This window comes from Amborella trichopoda, chromosome 4 (assembly GCF_054954075.1).
Source record: "Amborella trichopoda isolate Santa Cruz 75 chromosome 4, AtrichopodaSantaCruz75HAP2 v2.0, whole genome shotgun sequence".
NCBI lineage: Eukaryota > Viridiplantae > Streptophyta > Magnoliopsida > Amborellales > Amborellaceae > Amborella > Amborella trichopoda.
The window spans coordinates 17,058,768-17,075,868 of record NC_142339.1 but is presented as its reverse complement, the minus strand read 5'-3'; the positions used below and the strand labels follow the sequence as shown (position 1 = coordinate 17,075,868).

At 39.6% G+C, this 17,101-nt stretch overlaps 1 protein-coding gene across 2 annotated transcripts in view; it reads left to right on the top strand.

The window, feature by feature from the left end:
- The window catches only part of LOC18423316 (LMBR1-like membrane protein), a 73,058-nt gene that overhangs the window by 48,614 nt on the left and 7,343 nt on the right, over positions 1–17,101 (top strand). For both annotated transcript variants that reach the window (XM_006827918.4, XM_088863783.1), the window contains 2 exons: positions 1,855–2,068; positions 2,192–2,298. In XM_006827918.4, the coding sequence (XP_006827981.2) occupies positions 1,855–2,068; positions 2,192–2,298 (321 nt within the window). The remainder of the gene's footprint in view (positions 1–1,854; positions 2,069–2,191; positions 2,299–17,101) is intronic.

Sequence of the window (17,101 nt, the reverse complement as noted above, 5' to 3'; positions counted from 1 at the left end):
AGCAAGCAAGTACTGCTCGGGCACCAGCTCCGGGATTGCCATATTGAGATTTCAAGAGGGGAACACCACCCCTTGACCAAGATCCCTGCAACTATGGTTGAGATATACTTGTGTACAAAATTTGGGGTCCTATAGATGCGTACTTTTCAAATGGCTTATGCTACAATATAAGCCTGTTGTCTTTTGTAATTTTCATAAATGTGTGTGTGCGAGCGCGTGCGTGTGTTTTTGGCCATGTTTATGTAATTTATTTGTTTGTGTATGAGGTCATGGGCTTATAAACCCCTTAAAGCTATAGGGATAGGGTTTTGTTGGACCCAAAACTTTGTGCACATCGAAACTTTACAGGGTAGTTTTGTTGATATCTCTGCTACATAGCCCCCCCCTCCAAATATATCTTTTTGATGGATTGAGGCCCCAAATTTTATTATAAGCTCCTGTAAATCCATTTCCTTTGGATTTGAAGGCCCTAAAATGGCGAAGATCTAATCTGGGATCCATAGAATGGACGATCCTTAACACTTGTAGAAGTGGCATTCAAGATGAACCATTTTTTGGGCTTTGAATCCGTTATTTTTGCCAATCTATGATCTAAGTTGAAAATTGGATGGTCTGGCAGAGTTTTGAGTCCTCTTAACACCCAAAATGATGGAGAAATGAAAATGAAGGGCGCGGCACCTTATATGTAATATAAAGATAACTTTTTGCATGCCCCTAAGGTATAGTAGACTATGTTTTCCCACCTCAAAACCACTTTTCAGGCGGTTGTGGGACTGAAATATCCAAATTACCTCCAAATAGGATTTAATTTGGAGCGCCAAAGAAGCTCCAAATCCCTTAAGTCCACCATGCATTAAAATGGATGGGCAAATTGGGTGGCAGTAGATTTGGAGTATCTTTGGAGCTCCAAGCAATTTTCATGTACTTATCCACACACATATATTGGAGCTTGTGCCAAACACGAGGTCGTCAACTTAGTTTCTATCAGCATTCTCTTTTGGGTGCATGTTTTGGGTCTTCTCAGTGTTTAATGTCACTCCCAGAACTTATCTGAAATAGCTGCAATGTTCCTTCATTTCCTGTGCAGCTCATGAATGGAAGGTAGTATCGGCATGATGCACAGAATAACCCTATTTCTTTATTGTATTCTGTCCATATATTGCTACTCTTTGATGAGATTCAATGTTTCTCCCTGGAAACTGGCCTTTCATCTGACATGCTACTATTCTGGAGTAGACTATTTCAATCCATGCTTAAAAGTAATTTTCTTTGACAGATTGTTGTATCATTCAATGGTTTGCTATCCCTCATGTCATGCACTCTACCCTGTGAAAAGTTGTTATCTAAATGTATTTTTTTTTGGCCAACTTGTCAATCTCCCTGTAGATCTCTGCATTCTGAATCCTTTAAAGTTCTCATTGTGAATGCTAATTCTCTGTCTTTGATCCTTCTATGTCTATTTTGGGTCCTGGTTATTCCTGGCCCTCCTGTTGTGTAACAAATGAAATTTCTCAGCCATTGATCTTACTTCGCAATTGCTGTTTGTATTGCTACGTGTCCTTACTTAACTTTCCTCAATACTAAATTGGATAAAAGCATTTATTAAGGCTGATTTCTTGCGATCTTATTATAGAAGGTTGAGCTGAAGTTCTCTGTCACTACCCTGGGAGTTTCTCAGTGCTAAAAATTTTCTGTTCTACCATCTGTTTTTTTGTTTGATGGTTTCTGTTCTACCGACTTAGAAGTGTAGCTCCATATTTCTATCTGTGTTTTATATAACATCCACTTTGTGTTCTCTAAATTGTGTATTTCTAATGAATGCCTTGCCCTGACCTTTCTATGTTTTGATTGCAGAGGATGGGAAACATCGATGATGCCGTCCCGTTCTTTGGGAAGGGATTTAACAAGATATATCCGCTTATTATGGTTGTCTACACTTTGTTAGTGGCAAGCAATTTCTTTGATCGGGTGTTCAATTTTTTTGGGAGCTGGAAAAGGTTTAGGTTCCAAAATGAGGCTGATGATATGGATGGATTTGATCCTTCAGGAATTATTATCCTGCAGAAAGGTGAGTACTCTTCTTGTCTGCTGTTTTTTGATGATCTTGTTGCTGCTCTGTGTCTGTTGCATGCCAGGGACTAACATTTGCTATTCGTCATCTTTTTTTTTTTTTGGCATGATTGATGATCAGAGCGTTCCTGGCTTGAACAAGGGAGTAATGTTGGGGAGCATGTAATCCCGCTAGCTAGAAATTTCAACAATATGAGTATTGAGATTGACTCTGAGAGTATGCCTGGGGTATGTTCTCTTGCTTTTGCTACATTTTCAAAGGAACGTAATGGGAGTGTCCCTGGGTTTCTTAACGATATTTTAACGAATCTTAGGCAAAACACTATCTGATTAAAGCCCTTTCCGAGACTTTAACTGGGACCATTTAATTACTTATTGGTGGATTTAATGATGAGAGAGTATATTAACAACTTTGTGTGGGCCGGATAGGACATCTATATGAAGAATTTTCTCTCAAGATTGTAAGTTAATTAGCATGTGTCGGTCACATTTAACGTGTTGGACCAATTGTCCATACTTAGGGAGCACATGCAATAATGTAAATCCTACCTGGTGCTGTTTTTGGAGTTTTCCAATTTTTGGTTATTAGTGTGGGGAAGACCAGAAATATCTAACCTAATGAGTGTCACCAAAAAAAGAAGAAGGATATTTAACTTAATGATAAGTTCAATTCTTATATTTCATAATAACATTGTTCCATTGATCACATGGGAAAACCACGTGATGATACACCAATAAATCTACAAACTTGCTGAACTACAACTTGACGCAAAAAGCATGATTAATTGATTCCCACATTGCTTATGTTCGGCAAAATAAAGTTTGCATGTCAATGTCTAAATCACCACCAATACAAAAATCATAGTATCACAATATGAAAATAACTGAAGTACCTTGATTATGCTCTGTAAACTAAAATGTTTGCTAAATCTGTCTCAGAGTGGAGAGTATGTCGTGTCATTTTCAGTGTGCTTTCATGCAATGAGAGCATGATCTCTACCATAAACTTAATAGATCTGTTTTTGTTCTGTAAAGGGCCTAGAGATACATTCTAGCTATAACTTTTCCCAGTGACATGGCAATAATGAAACAGGAACCCTCGAGCCTGCATCAAATTATTAACGTGATGTGACCTTAAAATCTTTTCCTTACACTGTATTTGACTTGATCATTTAATATCTGGATTATTTTGACATCTATTTGATACTGATCTGGAGTACAAATAGGCTGAGAACATCTTCATCACATTTAAATCTTTTTGTTTTAGTCAAAGTGAGTAATATTTTAATGTTTAATTTCACACATAATGAGCTCCAAGATTTGATATTGCCCTGAGAAATACGAAGTTACTTGTAATGATGTCATATTAGAAATGCCATGTGGAACATGATGACATATCTTTTTAATATGGATTATGGAGGGAGTATTTTGAGATTGGAACGCTTAGTTGAAATGGACTACTTTTATTCTTCTCAAAAGAAAAAGATTACTTCTATTCATTTGCTCTGTGGATTATGCTGCTTTAGTGAAATGCCTTGTACTGTTTCACTAAACTTGTTCGATCGTTCTGTTCTACCTTTAACCCACAGATCACTTTCTTCATGTCACAAATAGGATTTTTTTATTCTGGTTTGAAGCATGACCTCTGGTATAGAATTTCCCATGAGAAAATGCATTAGTTTCCTTTACCTACTCAAGATTTGATGACTACAACAGAGTGCATGTAGTTAATTTATTTAATTGGACAAGTATTATTCATATGTTGTTCCTTATATAGTATCATTTCGTATTTCTTTATGCTTGACCTATCTACAGCAATACAGCAAAGTATGTTTTCTAAAGAACAAAGACAAGTTGGCATGTCTATGTTCCCTCGTGAGCTCTAATGAAATCTCTTCTTGTATTGCTTTGCTGCATGCAAGGTTTGGATAAATATTCTGTGAATGAATTAGGGGATAGGGTTGGATGAAATAGGCAAGAGGACTGCACAGTGAGACATTTGAAATCATATAGGACAAGTAATTGCAATTGAGAGTGTTTACGGAGTAAATTAATAGGGCCACTTCCGATTTCAGAATGGAGGAATCTATTATCTTTGGTTAATTGTCAGATATGCAGCTTTCATCATTTCTGACCTGAAATGTTTATGAGCTTCCTTCTTTGATATACAAATTCTTAGACCTTCTAACGATTCTTTTCTATTTGCACCTGTTTGCTCAGGATCTGGGCGCACTAAAAGGTGTTGAACGAACCCATCTTTTATAACTGCCGATATCCTGATATGTTTGTCGTCATTGGTTAGATGATAACACTTTGATGTATTTTCCAGATCTCATTAGATGATAATACTTTGATGTACTTTCCAGACTGGGCAATAATCATCATCGTCAGAGCTTTTTCCCAATTAATTGGGGTCGTCTAACTATTAATGTAAAATGCCTAGAAGCACCAAAACCAACTTTTCTATCGAAAATATATCCATAGAACTTCCTAATATATTATCGATGAAGGAAGTGGCTATGTGTAATTCAATGAGTAAAATAAAAAATTTTCTGTTTTATTTTATTAATGTATCTGAATCTCACTTATAAGTGCCACATGAAACTGCTATAAATAAGAAATAAAATCCTAAATATAAACTAGGATCTTTCCTTTTTACTGTCAAAAGAAGTAGCTAAAATCTGGGACTAAAACAAGCTTAGATTAGGAATTCCAATGCAAATAGTGTTTGTGGAATTACAATACAATTGAAAAATAATGGCTGAAAATAAACTTAGAGAGCCGGGGAGACTTATTTGACTTTGTACACCCCACACGTGATTACCTGATCGATGGTGCACTCTCATCCTATATTGGCCCTGCTGAATTTTTCGAGTTGGGAAGCTTCCTTAGGCAATACCTTTCAGATCTAGGGTTTGAGAGCATAATAACAATTAAGGTTCCCACATACCCCTTTGGACCTGTTAAAATCTTTTGTTATATTTTTGGACCTTAGGGTCCTAATTATATTTGTATGTGCAGTTTTGTCTATATCATAAATTTTAATAAAATATAAGGCTGAGAGGTCTGTGAGGGTGGGTGGAATCTCATGTCTTTCTCTTTCCTCTCATGTTTCTCATATTCTCTCTTCTCTCCTCTCTTCTCTTTGTTTTCTTTTTCTCTCTCTATATTCCTTGACATGGTATCAGAGCTGATCCTCTATGTTTCTTGAATCCTTTTTTTCTTGTAATCTTTAGGCAATACCTTTCAGATCTAGGGTTTGAGAGCATAAACAACAATTAGGGTTCCCACATACCCCTTTGAACCTTTTTTTTTTTTTGAGAAATTCTTTATATAAAAGGTAAAAATTACAAAATGTTTACAAAAAATGGCAGCACACCAATTGGGTTCTCTGTAATATCAAAAAAAGGCAGCCCACATGTCGGGTGCTCCGTATACAACTAAAAAGCGAGAGGTAAGTAGAAGAAAAAGTCGGAGTGGAGGTAGCTGGAGAGCGATACAAGTGAGATCAAGACAAAAGAGAGAAAAGAAATAACTTGCTAAGTTCATTATGATTCTAAAAGTAAGAGATCCAAAAATCCTTTGTTGTCTTCATCCTGAGCATGTCAACACCAGAATTATCTTGTGAAGCCTTTGCGACCCTGTGCATAACTGAGAGGTGTAACATGCCAATATAGACTTTATCCACTGAAGTTTTCTTGGAATGCTGCTAAGACCTGCATAGTAGAATTGCCTTAGAGAGAAGGGTGTGGGTTTGAGGAGGGTAGAGAGGGAGATATAAGTAGGGATGTGGACAAGAGTAGAGATGTAATACTTAGGGGAGAGAGGTGAATATGGGTGTGAGGAGGCTAGAGAGGGATGTGGAAAGAGTATTAAAGAAGCTCCTATTTACCCAAAGAAGGTTTCTCTATTTTTCCAGGTACTGTGCTATAGATGAAGCAGAAGTTTAGGGGGAAAAATGGGATTGCAGGAAAATGGGATCAAGAAAGGAATAGTGTAGGTTTTGAGGGGTGGAGGTGAGGTGATAAAGGTGCAAGGTCGAGAAGGACGTACCTTTGAGTTGCTGAGGAAGACCTTCCAAAGTTCGCTGTGAAGCTTTGCTCAGATGGCAAACAAGAATCCAGAATTGAAGTAGAGGGAAGAGAGCGAAGAGAATTTTTTTTTTTTGGAATGAAGAGACAGGAGAGTTATTGGCGAATCAGTGCCAACATGCAAATACTATATCATTCCTTTTTCTCGTTTTTTTTTTTTTTTTTTTTCTTCATTTTTTTCCTTTTTTTCTCTTTTTTTTTCTGGGAAATAAGAGGGGGAGAGAGAGACTTAGATGGGGGAGGTAGAAGGAGAGAGAAAGGGGAAGGTAAAACTACTGTCAAACAGGTTGATGGGCTCCCACGCCTAGAGATGCTCCCTGTTTTGCCAGTCAGTCAGCCTCAGAGTTAGTTGCTCTGTGAATATGCGTGTAGGTGATCTGAGGGAGAAGGCTGCACAAGAAATCAATTTGGTCAAAAGTACAAGCTAGCCTCCAGGGGGGCTGTTGCTGATGAGTGGCCCAAAGAAGTGTGGCTGTTGGTGGAGTCAACTTCTACAAGGATGCTCTGGGAGTTAATTCCCAACTGTGCAACCCTCTTTAGTCTTTCAAGCAGAGCCACTGCCTCTGCAAAAGTGGAGTCCTGTATCCAAGTGTACTCTGAGAAAAGGAATATAACAGTTGTACTGTTTGCAAGTGAGCCACCTATGCCCGAAGGTCCTGGATTTCTTAATGCAGACCCATCGGTGTTCAATCTTAGGAATCCCAAAGGGGGGGGGGGGGGGGGGGGGTCATCTACAGAGGTCTAGGTTGGTCTGTTTGGGTTGATAGGTGTAGGAGGCAAGCCCAATTATTGAGAAAATGTTGTATAGGAATTGTTTCGTATATTGGAATGTTTTTGGCCCAAAGAAAAATGAGAGCGGAAGAGGAATCGAATATGGATTCAATGTTTTTCAGGGTGCCTCTAAGGGTTCGAGAATTCCTTTCTAGCCAACTACTTCAGATTAAAGCAGATATAGAAAGGTGCCAAAGCTTTTTCCTCTCGACACAGTTGTAAGGTGTGACCCACTGCAGACCAAACAGTTGGAGGAGGGATGACCAGAGGGTGACAGAGACTTTTCAGTGGATAAAGAAGTGTGGAATGGATTCTTCTTCCTCTAGACACATAATGCACTGGTTAGGGAGAGAGAAGCCTCTCCTCTGGAGTTGATCTAGGGTGAGAGTCGATCCTTGAAGGACCCAAATGAAGGACTGGACTTTGTTGGGAACAGGGAGAGCCCAAGAGAAATTGAGAAGTGGCTTAAGGTTCTGGTTAGGGAGAAGTGATGAGTAAAAGGAGGAGACAGAAAGTTCCTGAAGAGACCACTGACCAAATTAAAGAATGACCTGTTAAAATCCTTTGTTATCAAAGTTTTGGACCGTAGGGTCCTAATTATATTTGTATGGGCAGTTTTGTTCATATCATAAATTTTAATAACATATAAGGCTGAGAGGTCGGTGAGGGGTGGGTGGAACCTCATGTTTTTCTCTTTCCTCTCATGTTTCTCATATTTCTCTCTTTTCTCCTCTCATATTCTCTTTATTTTTTTTCTTTCTATGTTCTCTAACATGGTATCAGAGCTGATCCTTTATGTTTCTTGATTCCTTTTTTTCTTGTATTCTTTATCTTTTCATCTTCCCCTTTCTTTTCATCTTCTCTTTTTTTAGCCCTTTCCTTTAGAAAAAAAATATGGAGAGAGAAATCATGATCTTCCCTTTTCTTCCTTTTTTTTAAATCGTAAAACTACAGTAACATGCCACAATACTGTGCTACAGTAACATTATACAGTGCCATGCTACAGTACCGTTCGTACGTATCAAGATCTATAGAGGGATCATGACCTAGTTTCAATGTTGGCAACGTGGTGATGCTCAGATGTGTTCAATGTGTTCAAGTGTGAGAATGTGACTAGATCTGAATGATAAGTATCTCTGATCTTTTTAAGTTGTTTTTACATTGTTCTAGGCTTGTGTGAGTGACTAAAATTGGCCAACCTGGGTTATTCTCCTTCTCCTTTATCTTTTATGCTCATGGAAAGTAAACCTGGATTCCTTTCTTGAAACTGTGGGAATACAAATCACCCTTGTAAAACTAAATAAGTCCAATTATGTTGTCTGGGCTCAATCTATCAAGGTATCCCTTGGTACAAGGGGGAGCCTGACTGTTTGACTGAGGACAAGCTTAATAATTCTAATAGTAGATATGGAGAGTGGATGAGAGAGAATTACATAATCATGACCTAGTTGTGTAGTATGAAACTCCAAATAAGTGCCAACGTGATGTTTCTTAATATGACTAAGGAAATTTGGGACACTTTGAAAGAAACGTATTCATCACATAAAAATATCTCCTACATGAGTTGTTTGAGAAAATGTTTCAATTGCAACAAGGTAATGACAATGTGAGTGAATATTATAACAACCTCAAGGGTATGTGGGAAGAGCTGAATCTATATCACCCTATAGCTGGTGATGTGGAATTACAAAAGAGGCAGTTTGACTAACTTAGGGTTGTTTGTATTTGGCCTCAATTTTGAATACTATTCTATATCTGGAGAGATCTTGGCAAGCAATTAATTCCCATCTCTCGCTAATGTTTACTCGCTCATTCAACAAGTCAATATATCTGCTTCTCCCTCTCCCTTCTAACTCAAGTACTAGTGATGGATCGACATTGAATACAGTTGCAGGGAGAGGTGATGGAGGCTGAGGTTGGGATGTGGTCATGACTAAGGAAGAAGCTCAGGTAGAGGTGATGGTGGCAGGAACTCGCAAGTGTACGCCTTCTAGGTGTACAAATCATACTGCTGATAAGTGTTGGGACAAGGTTGGTATGCTTGCTTGGGCAAACAAGGTTACTTACACATTTGAGAGTAATGGGCCTTATCTGAGTAGACTTAGTGATCACCAACAACAGTTAGATTCTGCTGATGACTCTATTGTGATTTCCAAAGAAGAATATAATAAACTTGCTAAACAAGTACAACAATCTATGGTTCTCTTTGCCTCTTCTACTGCCACCCTTACATATTTATGGAGGTCAGAGCACAAGTAGCCATGAGTATCTTCTATGGGAGCGACAGATTCCTCGTAATTTTCACTCATATTTGGAGGATGAAAACCCTAGGAGGGCTTTCAAGAAGAACAAGAAATAATTTTTGTGTTTTTTTGTTTTTTAGGCTATTTTAGATGTTATTTATTTATTTATTTCATTGTTGGACCAGTTAGGGATTTTTTAGATATTTTAATTAAAATTAGGGAGTTTAATTTCAAGTTATATTTAAGTTAGTACTTTTTGATCAAAAGTTAAATTGTATAGACAAATATTGTCCAAAACAATAATTTTTCTATATAATTACGGGCATGGATGGGCTAGAGAATCATTCATGTATTCATCGTTAAGAAAAGAAAGACTTTGTCTTGTAAAAGAAGCCTAAGGATTGAGCCCTAGGTTGGAGTAAACCCTAAGGTTTCTCCAAAATTGTGTGCTTCTTGCTGATTTTTCTTGGTTTCTTGAATATATAAAGAAGGGCATGGATGGGCTGGAGAGTCATTCATGTATTCGTCTTTAAGAAATGAAAGACTTTGTCTTGTAAAAGAAGCCTAAGGATTGAACCATAGGTGGCGAGTAAACACTAGGGTTTCTCCAAAATTGTGTGTTTCTTGCTGATTTTTTTTTGTTTCTTCAAGTTCTCCTACATCACATATTTAGGTGCTTTTGTGCTTCTTGCCTCTCGTAAACCTTCTCTCTGGGTTATTGACTCTGAAGCATCTGATCACATGACTGGTGAATCCTCTGTTTTTGTATCTCTAATAAGTGCATTCCTAATTCTTTTGTGAACCTGGCTGATGGATCATTGTCTAGTGTTTCAGGATAGGGTACAGTTATGCGTACATACTTCCCTTTCTTTGTCATCTGTACTATACATCCCAAAGTTTTCCTGTAGTTTATTGTCTGTGAGCAAATTAACCAAATCTCTTCATTGCTCTTTAACTTTATCCTTCTTCTTGTGTCTTTTATGATCTAAAGATGAAGAGGACAATTTGTGGTGAGTGGCGGGTATGAGTCAGGCAGCTTGTATTACTTGGATAATAACCTCATTGGTGTTGCTCCTCACTCTATTGATTCTCCTTATATAGGGCATTGTCGGCTGGGCCATTCTTCTCTCAAGAATGACATGATTACATTTATAAATCATCTTTCTCCATTTTTAAATTGTTCCACAAGGAGATTCATACTCAATTCAATAAGAATGTGTGTATTTTTCAGTCTGATAATGCTAAAGAGTATCTTTCTAAAGAATTTCAGAATTATTTTGTTGAACATGGAATTTTGCACCAAACTTCTTGTGCGCACACTCCTTAGCAGAATGGGGTTGCTGAAAGAAAAAGTCAACACTTACTTGAAGTAGCCCGTTCTCTGCTTATTAATTGGGATATGACTTGCTAACTGTATGCCTTCTTCAGTCTTAAAATGGAAAAACACATCACTCGGTCCTCTTTCCTAATGCTCTACTATTCATTGTTGTTCCTCGAGTTTTTAGGTGTGTTTGCTTTGTTCATATGTAAGGTGTTCGTAGTGATAAGCTAGATCCCCGAGCTGTCAAGTGTATCTTTCTTAGGTATTCAAGCTTCTAAAAAGGTTATCGTTGTCATGATCCTGGTTTACAAAATTGCGCTGATGTTACCCTTTTCCGAAATACTCTATACTTTTCGAAAGGAGCCATGTGATTGAAACAAATAATTTTTATCCTACATCTAAAGAAGCCTCAAAGTCCTTACCTTCTTTATGATTCCTCCTCCTATTCCTGTTCATACTTCTTCTTCACTCTAGTTGCCCAACTTCACTAAATCTACTGCACCTATACATGATGATGCTTCTCAAAAGCAGCCAATAAAGGTTTACACCGGAAGAAAAATGCAGGCTGGATGTCCCTTACCAACTTGGCTGGCCTGTCAATCATCATCTTCGTTTGCTGATCCACTTCCTTTTTGTGATGATGATGTACCTATTACTATCCATAAAGGTATCAGGTCTTGTACTCAACATCCAATTGCACATTTTGTTACCTTTACATATTAGTCTCCATCATATCAAAATTTTGCTTTAGCCCTTTCATATATTTTTGTATTCATGACATCAAAATTTTGATTTAGCCCTTTCATCTATTTCTGATCCTAAGGTGTATAAGGAAGCACTTTTTCATAGTGGATAGAAGATAGAAATAAAAGAGGGGATGGATACACTTAATTCAAATGATACATGGGAACTCACCAAGTTACCAGCTAGAAAAGGATTGTTATGTTAAGTGTCGATAGGTTTATGCAGTAAAATATCAACCTGAATGGCATTATAGAAAGATTAACGGCCAGATTGGTAGCCAAGGGATACTTGCAAACATTTGACATTGACTACTCTAAAATAGTTGCTCCTATTGCTCAACTTAATTTAGTTCGATTGTCATATCAGTGGCCACCAACAAGGGATGGCCGTTGTGGCAACTTGATGTCAAAAATTCTTTCCTCCATGGTGATTTACAAGACGAGGCGTGCATGGAGCAACCACTTGGTTTATTGCTCAAAGGGCAGTCAGATAAAGTGTGTAAGTTGAAGAAAGCCATTGATGGCCTAAAGCAGTTTTCACAGGCATGGTTTGGAAAGTTCAATGAAATTGTTATAGCATATGGATTTCGGTGTAGTCATGCAGATCATTCAATGTTTATTTGGAAACAAGACTCTAGAATAATTGTTTTTGTTGTCTATGTTGATGATATTGTTGTTACTAGCATTGATCAAGAAGGGATCAATCATTTGAAGAGACATCTAAAACATATGTTCATACTAAAGACTTTGGGCTAGCTAAGGTATTTCTAGGAATTGAAGTAGCCAGATCAAAGTATGGCATTAGTTTGTCTTGAAGAAATTATGTGACTAATTTGTTGAAAGAAATTGAAATGTTGGGTGCTAGACCAGTGGATACTCCTATGGATTCAAATATGAAATTAGTGGCTGAACAGGGGGAGTTGTTTGAGGATCCAGGAACGTACAGAAGATTGGTTGGCAGGTTGATTATCTTACCATCACCATACCTGATATTACTTTTGCAGCAAGTGTTGTGAGTCAAGTTATGCATGCCCCAATGATTACTCACTAGGATGCTGTTCGTAGAATTTTAAGGTTTCTGAAGGGAACCGCAACACGAGGTCTGATTTACAAGCCAAATAATCATTTAGCCATTGAAGGTTACTCAGGTCCTGATTGGGCAGGATCACCATTTGACAGGCAGTTTACCACAGGTTATTGTACATTCATTAGTGGAAACTTGGTAACATGGAGAAGTAAGAAACAAAATGTTGTGGCTAGATCTAGTGTTGAGGTTGAATATAGAGCAATGGTGCATGCTACATGTGAATTGATGTGGCTAAAAAGACTGAGCTGAACCTATGAAGATGTATTGCGATAACAAAGCTGCCACCTGTATGGCCAGTAATCTAGTGTTTCATGAAGGACCAGGCATATTAAAGTAGATTGTCATTTTATCTGAGAGAAAGTTACTAATAAGCTGGTGTGTACTCCATATGTGAAATCTAGGGATCAGCTGGCAGACATTTCACAAGAGGCCTTGGTCGGAATATGCCTCAAACAATTTTTTCCAAGCTAGGCATGGGCGACATATATGGTCCAGCTTGAAGGGGAGTGTTAAAATCCTTTGTTATCTAAGTGTTGGACCTGAGTGTCCTAATTATATTTGTATGAGTAGTTTTGTCCATATCATAAATTTTAATAGAATATAAGGCTGAGAGGTTCGTGAGGGTGGGTGGAACCTCACGTCTCTCTCTTTCCTCTCATGTTTCTCATATTTCTCTCTTCTCTCTTTTCTTTCTTTTCCTCTTCTCTCTATATTCTCTAACATGACCTTTTAGGGCATGCACAAGTGGCACATCCCTTGGCTAAAATTAGGCTGGGTGTGCCCTCTCTTACTAGCCATTGGATGGTGTGCTAGGGTGGTGCATTCCACCCTCTACGATTTAGAGAGAGAGAGAGAGAGAGAGAGTGGGTGGCTTGGACGAGAGAGAATGGATGGCTTGAGGGGGGGGAGAGAGAGAAAGAGAGAGGCTAGGAGAATGAGGGGGGTCCTCTCCTTATATAGGCCTTAAGGGACCTAGGTATGTCTATCCAATTTATGAGTCATCATGACCAATAGGATTTTAGGTAATCTATGAGGTGAGAGAGGAATAAAAATCTGAGCCATCCATGTCATAAATCAACCATCATGATTTAGGGAGGAATCTAAGAACATTATCCCCTGGAGTTTTGACCCATATCCACTTCTAGTCAATCTAATAAAAGATTAATAAAAAAACAAAATCTTCAAGAACTTCCCTTATTTCTCACAATATTCTAGGAAGTCAAAAAGATAAAAGATATGGTCAAAGATATGACGAATATTTTTAAAAAATAAAATATTCTTAACTCCCACAAAATAAGGCTGTAATATCTTTTTCAAAGATTTCCTTACTAAATAAAACACGTTTTAAGAAAAAACAAAAGAATAAGAGAGGGGGCATGCCACGTCATGGGTGTGAGGTGTGAGCCCCATGGGCTCCATGCCCCACACATGTGAGAGTGGGGTATGTGTCGATTGGATCCAAAAAGCCTCCATATGTTCCTCCTCATCCTACACAATCCCTATAATTTTCAAAATACGCTTCAAGGGCTTTTACTACTGAAAATTTTTAAAGAAAAATCTTAGAAATGTTCTAAAATTTGTAGAAACATTTATTGCACGGAAAACAAGATACCAACAAGTGGGCTGGTACCGATGGGTTAAGAAAAGCGACTATTAGGGCACTCCACCTGACCTAATAACCGTGATCCTGGAATATCTTCTCAAACCATCCCAACGAGACCCATGACTCACAATTTTATGCAGAGTTCATGATTGGCTCATCAAAGCTGGCAAATAAATAGTGGAACCACAATACTAGATGTAAATCACATTTTCCCCTTGTATGAGCAAGACATGTATATATCACTATGGTGCAAAAGGAACTCTCTCTATGCACATATACACGTATCCCTTTTCAGGGTTAATTCCCACGACACATTTTTTTTATACATGCCATGTGGAAGTTTGTTGAGGATTTAACCCTCAATCTCATAGGCCTACATCTGTACACAAGAGACCGTGAAGCTTTCCTCGCTTACAAACCATCATTGGGCATCTTTCTGACCTCAACAAGGGATGACCATTTAGAAACCATCAAGAATAGTGCTACATATCTATAGATAAGGGTTTTGGACATGGCTAGGGCCATTGACTGCCAGCCAACCAATGCACGCATTCCCACTGAAGTGCCCAATCTACCATAATTCTTTATTTACATGCTCTCTATGCATTTAAAGGCCACAAAACCCCAACAATCGGTAGAACTAGTATCTTTTGCTACTAAAGCTATGATTACCAGCTCCATCAAAGTGACCAAATGCAAACAAAGTTTGAATGTAGGAGAGAGTAATCCCCCAAATAACTGATTTGCTAATTGCAATAGGAGGTGACAAACCATTAACAAGTCTCACTAAAGAAATTCTATACTAGGTAAAAGACAAAAAAGGTGGCTTCAATGTGACTTGTGTGCCCAAGTTAGCGATCCATGGACACAGGGTAAAGTGTCATCAGTTGTTGTCTAAGCTTTGAGTGGTCAACACATCTCGAGTGCTTCCTAGGTACTGCCTACTCAAAAGAGTGCAGCTTTGCTTTCTTGCCGTTGTATTACGTATAAGAAGCTCTAAAGATGTCATTGATTTTCTCATTGAGTTTCACATTAGCATAATGTGTCTTTGATGGTGTTGTTCCTTTTTTCGCTCTTCTACTTATGGCATATCATATTGATAACCATTGGGAGTGTTGAAATTGCCTCATCCATTGATGACGGCTTCGGTGAAATTGCATAGCTTAGGCTGCAATAAGCTTTCCTTTTGTTTAATAGGTCAGGCTTCAGAGTTCATTTCAAAGTCTTTGAAATTGCATTGAAGCACAAGGGCTTCTAGTGTTAAGGGCTTTTTATTTTTGAGGAAAAGTGTTGCGGACTTATTATTGTTCACTCTGTCGTCTTTGGCCATAAAGAATGACATGATGATTGCATGAGGAATCGAATTTTGAATCTTTGTTCCCCTTTATAAGTGCGTGAAATGTTCAAAAATGTTTTCAATCTGTGACATGAGAATCTAGGTTAACCTTATTAGGAATTAGCCTAGGAGAGTATCCTTATCAGTAATATGATGTTTAATAAGTGTATTATACAGATTTGATATTGATATGCATTGCTTTCTCAAGAATGGGGTATAGGCTTAGGTGGTCAGGGTGGAAAGGTGCCACAACATGATGTGTCAAGTTATAAACAATGCCGTCTAGCTCCCGTTATCTTCCCTCTCACCTTTCAAAATGCTGGAACGACATCTACAATCTCTACCCTAGAACCCTACCGTCCTCTCCATCTCTCCCTCCTCCCCTAAGGTCTTTGCTCACCACTGCCCTTCTCTCCTCTCGTCCCCTACTTAAGGCCTCTTTCTCTCAGGTAGTAGCCTCCTCTAAGCCGATTACTGCCCCCCCTCCCGCAACTCCCCACTGCTACAGCAAGAGCAAAGGAAACCTACTTCTGAAAGGTCCCCTTTCCTCCTTTTTTGTATCTCCATTAATCCAGAAGAGACTGAAAAATCGAAGCCCAAGTTGCTTGCGTCTTTAATTGGTCTTTTCCAACCTGGGCGCCATAACATTAGAGGAATTGAAAGGACCGCACAAAAATACTGGAGGAAACCCAACATCACCTGCAGCCACCTTGCAAATGGCGAAATCCCTTTCTCCTTTCCCTCTTCGAGTTGCGCCCAACTCGCTCTTCAGGATTCCAATACCTTCTCCTTCCATGGAGCCTCTTGCCTCCTTCGGCCATGGTTGTCGTCTAAGGGGTCGTTTAGGAAACAAAGGGTGTGGTTAACTTTCAACCATATCCCTCTCCTAGCATGGACACCTGAAACTTTCCGGTGCCTTGCGGCTGCTTGTGGATCCCTCATATCAATACATTGGATTTCGATTGAAACCCTTCCCCTGGGTACAATACGAGTCTTGGTGGAAGTTTTGGATCCCAGTCTTATTCCCAGAACTTTGTGGATCGAAGTAGACGACCTCTACTTTCCAATCTCGACTTTTTGGACTTTGGCCTCTCCTCCTTCTCCCTTTTTCCTCCACCAAGCCACCCCTGCCAAATCAAAGGACGGCGGGTCTGCTTCTTGGACCCTGGTCTCCAAGAAGCTCCACTGAGAAGCAGGCGTCGACGGCCTCCAGATCAGTCTGATGCTAATGGTTGCCACCGCGTTTTCCATCCCCATCTGCCGATCCAGTCGTCGGCTCAGCCGCCTCCTCCTACCCCGCCTTGCGATAAGCAGGTCATCCCTGACTCGCTCCCCCGAGAGCAACCCCCCTTGACTCGCCCATTTTCGATTTGCTGCCTCTCTCCCTCTCTTCAGGCATCCCGTTTGACCCGGGCTTGTCCTTCTCGAAAGTTCTCCCCCCCTATCCGACACAGATGCCCCCTATATGCCTGTCCTCTCTCTCACCTACCCTGGCCCACGTGGCTCCCTCTCTCTCCCCAATACACGCGTCACTTTCAACCCGCCCACCAACATCACTTCAAGGTACCTGTTCGGCGCCGACTGACACCACCCACCTATCCCCCACACCTTTTTCCCTCCCTCCGCGATCACCTCCCGCGCACTCTTCGCCGACCTTCCCTCCTCGGTCGTAGCCCCCTGCTACTTGTCTTCCTCGAGCACCCCCTCTGCCCATCAGTCACCAGAGCCGACCCCGATCTCTCCCCCCTCCGACGAAATGACCTTGCCTGCCCCCCTCTCTCATCTTGCTCTCCTGCCGACCCCCTCCCTGCTTCCCGGTATCTCTTGCTCCGATCC